This window comes from Silene latifolia, chromosome 4 (genome assembly GCF_048544455.1).
Source record: "Silene latifolia isolate original U9 population chromosome 4, ASM4854445v1, whole genome shotgun sequence".
NCBI lineage: Eukaryota > Viridiplantae > Streptophyta > Magnoliopsida > Caryophyllales > Caryophyllaceae > Silene > Silene latifolia.
Genome location: NC_133529.1, coordinates 25947898 through 25959090, shown reverse-complemented (window position 1 = coordinate 25959090; position 11193 = coordinate 25947898). Strand labels below are relative to the sequence as shown.

General features: G+C 45.2%; 3 protein-coding genes across 3 annotated transcripts; 2 read left to right on the top strand and 1 right to left on the bottom strand.

The window, feature by feature from the left end:
- The first annotated feature begins 1623 nt into the window (after positions 1-1623).
- On the top strand, positions 1624-2601 carry LOC141651265 (uncharacterized). The gene has a single exon (XM_074458984.1). The coding sequence runs from the start codon at positions 1624-1626 to the stop codon at positions 2599-2601; it is 978 nt and encodes a 325-aa protein (XP_074315085.1).
- A 2099-nt stretch (positions 2602-4700) lies between these two features.
- On the top strand, positions 4701-6997 carry LOC141651264 (uncharacterized). The gene is made up of 2 exons (XM_074458982.1): positions 4701-5132; positions 6854-6997. The coding sequence occupies exons 1-2, from the start codon at positions 4701-4703 to the stop codon at positions 6995-6997; spliced, it is 576 nt and encodes a 191-aa protein (XP_074315083.1).
- Positions 6998-7805: 808 nt separating this feature from the next.
- Positions 7806-9584, bottom strand: LOC141651263 (uncharacterized). The gene is made up of 3 exons (XM_074458981.1): positions 9194-9584; positions 8428-9134; positions 7806-7814 (listed from the first exon to the last, which is right to left on the bottom strand). The coding sequence occupies exons 1-3, from the start codon at positions 9582-9584 to the stop codon at positions 7806-7808; spliced, it is 1107 nt and encodes a 368-aa protein (XP_074315082.1).
- Between the last annotated feature and the right edge of the window lie 1609 nt (positions 9585-11193).

Sequence of the window (11193 nt, the reverse complement as noted above, 5' to 3'; positions counted from 1 at the left end):
GCTGGGGTCGGTTGTTGGCGGTGGGGGCGAAGAGGGGAGCAGACCTGGTGGTGTTCGTGGTGGTTTGGGGTGGCGCGTGAGGGGTGTGAGAGAAAGGGAAGGTACGGGTGGTAGGAGACGGGTTGATGGGTTAATTGGTGTGGTTTGACCCTTTTAAAAACGTAAAACTTGTTTTATCACTTTCTATATCGTATCCTTATTTAGTTAATTAATTCCCGAGTTATTCAAATGTTTAGAGACGGGTCCAGTCGGGTTGGTAAAATAGAAATCTGCTAGATCGGGAAAGTTTCCATTTAAGGAAACTTTCCATTTTAAGAAGTTCTAATTTTAGTAACTTTCTATTTTGGGAAGGGGATGGTTTAAGTAATTGTTTATTATTTATTGTTTTTCGTAGGGCGAATTTGTTGTGGAATATTACTAAGCACCCGACTTTTGACCGCAATCGAGGTAGGGAATACACCGATTGAAATTTTGATTGTTAATGAGTTGACATGTTTGGGATTATATGACATACCTGGCTATTTTATCTATCCCGTTGAGCATTTTTGTTTCATATGTTTCATACATCGCATTTGCATTGGAGTTGGAGTTGGAGGAGATGAGATGGTTGTGATTAAGGCCCGGGCGGGTTCTGCAGACTTGCCCTGGTGTCCTCCGTAACGAAGCGGATCGACTACGGTCGATATATATAGTCTACCGGGGATCGGTATGGTGGGCGTGCTTGGGATGTGTGTGATGGAGTTGATTGGAGGAGCATTGCATTGCATTCTTTATTATATCGTATTACCTACTCAACCTCGCGGTTGACCACGTGTATTCGTGTATGCTGTGATGATCCTTTTAATGGGGAGCAGATTGACAGGTGGTTGAGACATTTGGGAGCTGGCAGGGAGAGAGCGTGGATCACCTGACTTAGAGCTAGCTCACCTTTATTTTGTTTAGTTGTCAGACTTTATCTTTATTTAAGACATGTGTTATTTCCGTTGTAAACATTATAACCTTTTTAATTTAAAGTACTGATATCCTTCTCTTTGTTATCTACTGCCTCGGATTTCCGAGATGGTAACACCCTTCTTTATCTGAGGAGTCCTAGTGCAGGCCCTTAAATAAATGGGGGTGTTACAAAGTGGTATCAGAGCGAACGATCTTCAGGCCTAAACTAATAAAACCAATGAATATAGGAAGAGTCTAAATAAAATGAACCCCGGGACAAAACTGTTAGGAGCACACTAAAGGTAAGGGATGAGTTAGGGGCCCCCTCACACCGAACCATTGGCCCTCTCAGTTTGACCCGGGAACCCTGAGTGCATATGAGAGGAAGGGTAGAGAAGTTGCATGATATTGAGCATAACTCCATATATTATTGCTTAAGTATTAACTGATTGATATGATAATCGTTGCATAAAGAGTTGGTAGGAGGTTGTGGCATAATACCTTGCATGTTTTAAGGTTGATTTATACTTATATCTCTATAAAGTTGTGTTAGAAGGCTATGCCTAGTGATATGCGGTTATGTGACCCCTAAACCATGCGAGATAGACAGGTAGGATAGGAGTGATGGAATTGGCTAGAATGGCCAAGGTGTATTGTATTGCAGCTAATCCCTAAAATTCTCTTGTAGTCATGCCTCCAAAAAGGAACACGGCTGTAAACATCACCCAGGAAGAGTTAGACCGACTGCTGGCTGAGAATGAGGCCCTAAAGGCTAAAAGAATGGACCCTGCTAAGATGAGTACTATAGTGGCGAGGCATAACCCTACCTTCTTCACTGGGGAGGGGGAACCTCACTTGCTGGGAGATTGGTGTCGGGAGTTCACCAACCTATTCGAACTGATAGCTTGTCCTGAAGAGCTGCAAGTAGACCAAGCGGCACACTACCTCCGGGCCACAGCTGGAGAGTGGTGGAATAGGAACAAGGCAGAGATTCGCCACGTTGCTAGGGATATTGAGGAAGGGTACGTGTCTTGGTTGGAATTTCAGGTGATATTAACGGACCAGTTCATGCCGGAGTTCAGGAAAGCTAAGCTGAGGGAGGAGTTCGATACGTTTAAGATGACAGAGGACATGACAGTGGAAACATACCATAGGAAGTTCCGACAGTTGGCTTCATATATTGATGAGTTTGCAAAGAACGAGACCATGCTGGCTATGAGGTTTGAGAGGGGTTTGACGGTAGATATCAAGAAGAGACTCACGGCAGCTCCACCTACCACAGTTCAAGACATCTATCTGAGGGCTGGTGCTGCTGAAAGGCTCTCCGAACAGATCAAGGAAGACAAGAAAGGAAAAGCTGAGAAGAGAAAGTCGGAAACTGTCAGTGATACTACTGGGGCCAAGAAGCCGAATTCAGGCAAGTTCAGTGGATACTCCACCAATAGTGCTCCTGGGGGAATGAGGAACCAAAGCGGAGGCAGTTTCAGAGGTGCTAGTATTGGAGGTGATGCGTCCAGGATCACTTGTTTCGGGTGTGGGAAGTTGGGACACAGGAAATTTGAGTGCCGAAGTTCGGAGGAAACCAATGCTGGGGTTTCCGAACACCTACATCTGGTTCGATGGGTCTCGGACAGCGGGATCAGGATACAGCAGCTACCGTACTCCTAACACGGGCTATGGAGGAGGTGCCCGATCTGGGGCAAGCAACAGTTACCAAGGAAGCTACAACAACTACCAGAACCGTAGCCAGCAAAACCAGTCCAGTGGGGGTGGTAATTTCCAGAGGAACCAGAACGAGGGGAACAAGCAACCCAATACCGCTTCATCGAGTCAGTCTGGAGCTAAGTCCAGTGGCAAGCTCTTTGCCATGGGGAAGGAAGCAGCAAAGGAGGATGCACATGTTGTGACTGGTACTTTTCCTGTTAACTCTAAACCCACCTTTGTGTTGTTTGATTCCGGAGCTACACATTCTTTTATATCTCATGAACATGCCGAGTCTTAAACCTTAAGTCATATGATAGGATTGTTGATTCGGTAGTGGTACCTTCGGGGGAGTCGGTGTCTTGTGATAGAGTCTACACTGGGGTACCAATCAAGATAGGAGAGGTTGTGTTTCATTGTGACCTTATCGAGTTTCCCTTGGGGGGTTTTGAGGTGATTCTGGGGATGGACTGGTTGGGGAAATACAAGGCTTTTATCGACTGCTATCAGAAGAAGATCTCTTTGAGGGGACCTAGGGGAACTAGGGTGTCTTATAAGGGGTATGTGGTCAAGCCAAGAGTCAAATTCATATCTGTTAATACCCTAAAGTCGAGTCTGAGGAAAGGGGACCAGTTAATCTTGTGTCAGATGTGGGATAATGAGTCGGAGACCCCTAAGGTGTCCGAGATTCCCGTGGTGAGGGAGTTCGAGAGTGTGTTTCCTGGAGGACCTTCCGTGGTTACCACCGAAAAGAGAAGTGGAATTTTCCATTGATCGAAGCCGGAACAGGGCCGATTTCTAAACCACCTTACCGTATGGGACCAAAGGAGATGGAGGAACTAAAGAAGCAGCTGGATGAACTAGCAGAGAAAGGCTACATAAGGCCTAGTGTTTCACCTTGGGGAGCACCAGTGTTGTTTGTCAAGAAGAAAGATGGAAGCTTGAGGCTTTGCGTGGATTACCGTGAGTTGAACAATGTAACCATCAAGAACCGTTATCCTTTGCCAAGGATCGATGATTTGTTTGATCAATTGAGTGGAGCCGGAGTTTTCTCTAAGATCGATCTGAGGTCAGGTTATCACCAGCTGAGCATTAAGAACGAGGATATACCTAAGACCGCTTTCAGAACAAGGTATGGGCACTATGAGTTCGTGGTGATGCCATTCGGGTTGACTAATGCGCCAGCAGCATTTATGGACTTGATGAATCGGGTGTTCAGTCCTTACCTGGACAAGTTCGTGGTTGTGTTCATCGATGATATCCTGGTATACTCCAAGAATGAGGAGGAACATGAGGAACATTTGAGGTTAGTCTTGAAAACCTTGAAGGAGAACCAGTTATATGCCAAGCTGAGCAAGTGCGAGTTCTGGCTGAAGAAAGTTGCTTTTCTGGGCCATGTGATTTCCAAGGAAGGGGTGTCGGTTGATCCTAGTAAGATTGAGGCAGTGACGAGATGGCAGAGTCCTAGGAATGTGGGTGAGATCCGAAGCTTCTTGGGGCTAGCAGGTTATTACCGGAGGTTTGTTAAGGACTTTTCAAAGATCGCCAAGCCATTGACGTCCTTAATGCGGAAGGAGAACAGGTTTGTTTGGGATGAGAGTTGTGAAGAGGCGTTTCTAACCCTCAAGGAACGACTCACTACAGCTCCTATCCTTGCTCTACCAGATGGGAACGATAATTTCGAGGTGTATACTGATGCTTCCAAGAAGGGTTTGGGGTGTGTTTTGATGCAAAACGGGAAGGTAATCGCTTACGCTTCCCGACAATTGAAGACCTATGAGGAGAATTACCCTACTCATGATCTAGAGTTGGGGGCTGTAGTGTTTGCGCTCAAGTTATGGCGACACTATCTCTATGGGGCTACCTTCAAAGTGTTTTCCGATCATAAGAGCTTAAAGTACATTTACACACAGAAGGAGTTGAACATGAGACAGAGGAGATGGATCGAATTGATTGGCGATTATGACATGGAGATACTTTATCATGAAGGGAAAGCGAATGTCGTAGCTGATGCCTTGAGCAGGAAATCCATCCATGCTTTGCGCAGTGCCAGATCTAGAGTGAGGATGCATAATGAGCTGCGGGAGATGGGAATCCACGTGATCCGAAGAGGAGAGACTCTTGGGGACTTGACCGTTGAGCCGGAGTTATATGAGGAGATCAGAGAGCTACAGAAAGCCGATGATAGAATTCAGAAGTGGCGCAACGCAGTAGAACAGGCAGAAGCTGGGGTTGATTCCAAGTTTGTTATCCATGCTGATGGTAGTCTGAGGTTTGGGGGACGGTGGTGTGTTCCGGATAACGAGGAGTTGAAGAGGAAGATTCTTACTGAGGCTCATGCTACACCATACTCGGTTCATCCTGGGGGAGATAAGCTGTACAAGGACCTCAAAAAGACTTTTTGGTGGCCGAATATGAAGAGGGAAGTTGCTGAGTTCGTAGCTCGATGCTTGACGTGCCAGAGGGTGAAGGGGGAACATAAGAGACCGCAAGGGAAGGTTCAACCTTTAGATGTGCCGGAGTGGAAGTGGGAGAGCATTTCCATGGATTTCATCGTTGGGTTGCCTCGAACTCAGAGAGGTAACAATATGATTTGGGTGATCGTGGATAGGCTAACCAAGTCCGCTCACTTTATTCCCATGAAGGATACTTGGAGTAAAGCCGAGTTGGCCAAGGCTTATGTTCGGTATGTGGTGAAGGCTGCATGGTGTACCCAAGGACATCATTTCCGATAGAGACTCCGGTTTTCTATCCAAATTTTGGCAGGAGTTACATCACTAATGGGTACTCGATTAAAGATGAGCACCGCTTTTCATCCAAATACGGATGGTCGGACAGAGAGGACTATTCAGACACTCGAGGACATGTTGAGGGCTTGTGTTTTGGAGTTCGGCGGGTCTTGGGAGGATAGATTGGGGTTGATTGAGTTTTCATACAACAACAATTACCACGCTAGTATTGGGATGGCTCCATTTGAGGCTCTATATGGCGGGAAGTGTAGGAGTCCCGTGTGTTGGGATGATCGAGCCGATGCGGTAGTTTTGGGACCGAGATGATTCGGGAGATGGTTGAGCGGTGCGGATCATTCGACGAAGATGAGGGCCGCCCAGGACCGTGAAAGAGCTATGCGATGCTAGGAGAAGCGACATTTCTTTCCGGTGGGGAGAAAGTACTTCTTAGAGTGTCTCCAATGAAGGGAGTGATGAGATTCGGGAAGCGGGGAAAGTTGAGCCAGAAGTTTATTGGGCCATATGAGATCCTGGATAGAGTTGGAGAAGTGGCATACCGGCTAGCTCTACCACCACGGCGTTAGCCGGGTACATAATGTCTTCCATGTTTCTCGGTTGCGGAGATATTTGAGTGACCCTTCGCACATTTTGAGCCATGATGTGGTCGAGGTGGACGACCAGTTGACTTACATCGAGACGCCTAAGGAGATCTTGGACAGGAAGGTTAGAAAGACCAGGCACGGAGAGACTGCTTTAGTGAAAGTGCTGTGGACTAATCATAAAGCAGAGGAGGCTACCTGGGAAACCGAGGCCGCGATGAGAGAGAGTTATCCACATCTGTTCCTTTGAGGTAAGTTACGGGACGTAACTTTCTTTTTAGGAGGGTAGAATGCAACATTTTGTTTCCGACCTAGATCCATGTGTCTTTTACCTCAGGGGATTTGTTTTGGGACTCACATCGAGGCGTGTGGGAGTTTGCTAGATGAGTGAACTTCGGGACGAAGTTCATTTTAAGGGGGGAAGACTGTAATACTCCGTATTTTTATACCGTTAATTGTGTTGTCCTTTATATCGTTAATTGAGTCGAGATAATTGTTTAGTCGTTTTGTTATCGTAAACTTGTTAAGACGGGTTTAATTGAACGAATCACGTCAACTAATTCATTTTCTACACTTACCCATTTACCCCTTTTTACCCGTTGACCCAAGCCCATGTACCCATGACCCAAATTAACAATTAATCTAAGTTTAACCTAATTTTACCCTAAACCTACAAAACCCCAATCCCCAACCCGCCTATCACCTTGCAGCAGCACATTTCCCAACAAGCACACAAATCGAGAGAGAGAAGAGTGAGTGTGGGTATTGTCGGAGCAAAGAAGGAGGACCTTAGGGTGGTAGTCGACATCCATAGTTAACCCTGGTGGCTGTCTAGGTGGCGGAAAAGGTATGGGTGCAACTCCCTTGTTTTTATTTTGCGTTTTCTGTCAGGTTTTTGGTTGTGTCGTCGTGGCTCAGGGAAGGGAGGTTGGTGTCTGGTGTCGGGGTTATGGTATTGGGTGGTCTGGGTCGTCTCTAATGGTGGTGGTTAGGGAGGTTCTTGGCGGCGGAATTGGCGGCGAGAGGTGTCGTTGACGGGGGTAGACCACACGGGTGTTAACGGGGGGTTTTCGGGCGGGTTTTAGATGCTTAGGTTGGGGTGACACCACCGTGGACTCGGGGAGGTCGAAATGGTGGTGTCACGGTGTCCGGGTGCGTGGCGGGACGGCGAGCGGTGGTGGTGGTGATTGGGCGAGAGGCTAGGGGGACGGTCTGCGGTGGGCGTGTGTCGAGGACAAGGGGGTGTTTGGGTGAGGCACGGTGGGAACCAGGCCAAATGATGGCTCGTTCGACTCACCATCGTGGCGATCGACCCGGCTGGGGCCGGTTGTTGGCGGTGGGGGCGAAGAGGGGAGCAGACCTGGTGGTGTTCGTGGTGGTTTGGGGTGGCGCGTGAGGGGTGTGAGAGAAAGGGAAGGTACGGGTGGTAGGAGACGGGTTGATGGGTTAATTGGTGTGGTTTGACCCTTTTAAAAACGTAAAACTTGTTTTATCACTTTCTATATCGTATCCTTATTTAGTTAATTAATTCCCGAGTTATTCAAATGTTTAGAGACGGGTCTAAGTCGGGTTGGTAAAATAGAAAACTGCTAGATCGGGAAAGTTTCCATTTAAGGAAACTTTCCATTTTAAGAAGTTCTAATTTTAGTAACTTTCTATTTTGGGAAGGGGATGGTTTAAGTAATTGTTTATTATTTATTGTTTTTCAGAGGGCGAATTTGTTGTGGAATATTACTAAGCACCCGACTTTTGACTGCAATACTGAGGTAGGGGAATACACTGATTGAAATTTTGATTGTTAATGAGTTGACATGTTTGGGATTATATGACATACCTGGCTATTTTATCTATCCTGTTGAGCATTTTGTTTCATATGTTTCATACATCGCATTTGCATTGGAGTTGGAGTTGGAGGAGATGAGATGGTTGTGATTAAGGCCCAGGCGGGTTCTGCAGGACTTGCCCTGGTGTCCTCCGTAACGAGCGAGGCGGATCGACTACGGTCGATATATATAGTCTACCGGGGATCGGTATGGCTGGGCGTGCCGGGGATGTGTGTGATGGAGTTGATTGGAGGAGCATTGCATTGCATTCTTTATTATATCGTATTACCTACTCAACCTCGCGGTTGACCCTGTGTATTCGTGTATGCCTGTGATGATCCTTTTAATGGGGAGCAGATTGACAGGTGGTTGAGACATTTGGGAGCTGGCAGGGAGAGAGCGTGGATCACCTGACTTAGAGCTAGCTCACCTTTATTTTGTTTAGTTGTCAGACTTTATCTTTATTTAAGACATGTGTTATTTCCGTTGTAAACATTATAACCTTTTTAATTTAAAGTACTGTTATCCTTCTCTTTGTTATCTACTGCCTCGGATTTCCGAGATGGTAACACCCTTCTTTATCTGAGGAGTCCTAGTGCAGGCCCTTAAATAAATGGGGGTGTTACAGATAGCATCACAAACCTCACCACCAATTACACTCCAAGAATCCTTGAAAAATGCACTAGAATAACCATATGGGCCAGGCGCCTTGTGATCAGGAATAGAGAAAATAGTAGCCTTAATTTCCTCACTAGTCACAGGCTTAAGCAAAATAGCAGCATGAGAAGCAGTGCACACACTCCCTTTCCTGATGATCTTGGGATTAACAGAAACAGTATGACTTTCAGTCCCCAGCAAATGAATGTAATATTTCAGAAAGGCAGCTTGAATTTGCTGAGGGTCTTCATGTTCCTTACCATTAGTATCTTTGATAGACAAAACTTGATTTCTCAAAAAATGACTTTTAATAACCCCATGAAAATATTTGGTGTTGCAATCCCCATCCTTCATCCAAGTAGCCTTAGCTTTTTGCCTCAGGAAAAGAGTACAGGCATCTTTCAAATCTTTGTATTCATTTAAAGCCTGACTCTCTTTTGCACTCCAGTAAAGGTCACCTGGATTAGTAGCAAGTTGGCTCTGAATGTACTCCAAATTCTTCAGGGCCATAATAGAACTCTTCTCAATATCACAAAAGTGCTCCTGATTATACTGCCTAAACTTGCCTTTCAACTGTTTAAGCTTAGCCACCAGACAGAACATTTTTGTCCCCTTGAAATACATGTTCCACCAGGTAGAAATAGAATTGAGATACTGAGGAGCTTTCCCCCACATATTAACTTGAAGGGTTTCTTATGATGCATATGCTGATTTCTGCTCTTCATAATACATGGGGTATGGTCAAAATCACCTTCAGGTAGGAAGTGAGCAAACATATCATGCATCTGATGTCCCCACTCTCCATTAATCAAAGCCCTATCCAACCTACTGTAAACTCTAGTTGTAACATCCTGCTTGTTATTCCAAGTGAATAAAGACCCCATAGCTGGACTGTCAACTAAGCCACACTTAGACAAGCAGTCATGAAAATCATCTATTTCAGCATCACTACAGCTACCTCCTAATCTTTCAGTATGAGAGAGTACTGTGTTAAAATCACCACAGGCCAACCATGGTCCATCAACTGTAGATGCAAACTGAACAAGCTGTTCCCACAGCTCTTGCCTAGCAATAATATCATTGAACCCATAAACCATAGACAAAAAGAAAATTTTCCCAGTAGCAATTTCCAGAATCCTCATATTGATGCATTGAGCAGAATAATCACAAAAATCAACCTGATAAATGGTAGGATTCCACAGAATCCAAATCCTACCCCCCTTGTGCCACCTATTGTTAGTTGATATACTCCAACCATCCATAAGAATTCCAGTGAGACTATTCAGAGACAAAGACTTTATCTTTGTCTCTAGGAGACCAAACAAACCTACTTTGTTCGTGTGCATAAACCATTTGACTTGTCTTTGTTTGGTAGGCTTATTCAGTCCCCTCACATTCCAAAAACCCAGATTATACATTCCCCACCACAAGGTGAGGAACACTACCACTTGTCCCAATGCCTACCTTGGGTGTATTGGACTTATTTAGAGCTTCTAGAAAAGTTTGCTGACCAAAAGTATGGACACTACATGCACCCTCAGTAGTCTCTTGCCTACTCATACGCATTATAGGACGAATAGGAGTAGGTCCAGAGGAATAAGTACCTGTACGATGCCACACCACAGGAGTTTGCAATTGTATTTCCACAGTAGGGCCACTATGTGTCACAACAACAGGAGAGGTCACCTTTGCTTTACCCTTGTCCTGCTGTGATTTAGAAATCCCCACAGCTTTTGGCCTCCAAATTTTAGCAGCTGGTTTTTGGGTGGGAAGAGGAGCCTGTGTCTTCTTCTTAGGGGCTTTCCTACAGTCAGCAGAAAGATGCCTCACACCATGACAAACATCACAAGCCACTGGTTTCCACTCGTATTCCACTTCCACCTCAACCATATCTCCATGCTCATCTAAAAATCTCACTTTGTCAGATAAGGCACTGCCAAAAGAAACTTCAATCATAACCCTAGCATACCCAATTCGCGTTTTCTCTTCAGTAGCAGGATCACATTTAATATAGTTCCCCAAAAGCCCCGCAATTTTAGGTATCCCTTTCCCCCAAAATTTGAGAGGCAATTGGTGTAGTTTAACCCACACCGGAACAGATTTCACCTCATGCTTAATCAACTCGACATCAGGCGTCCAAGGCTTTACTATTAACGGCTTATTATCAAATAGAAAATGGCCTTGTTTCAGTACAGCCGCCATAGCACCTTTATTCTTAAAACGGACCATAAACACACAATTAGGGAGAAAGGACAGTTTGTCTACCTGATAATTGACCCAGAGTCGTCGGATAAACCCCTCTACAATCTCCCAAGGCGGATTCGACCCCAATATGAAACAGTAAACAGAATTACGCCAGTAGTTCAATTCAACCTGCACTTCCGCTTCAGTAAATTGCAATAATTCAGGACCTTCTGCAATAGGTTCGAAAACAGCCGGGATTTCCACACTTTCATCTTCCTCCTCCGTCACATCTTCCACTAATGGCTCCAGCGACAGTGGAGGAATTCCAACAATCGTCCCCATAGCTTTCTCCTTTTGAACATCTACATCTGAAGGACCTTCTTTGCGTGCGAGAGCAGGAAATTCCTCTTGTGTTGTAGAAGAAAGAAGATCAAACTTATTATTAGAACTATTTTTTTGGTTTTTTGGTGAAGATGAAGAACTAATTGCAGAATTTTTTGCAATTGTCATATTGAAACTCTAATTATTTTTCGCGATGAATCCCCCTTTTTTTTTCCTCTTTTCTCT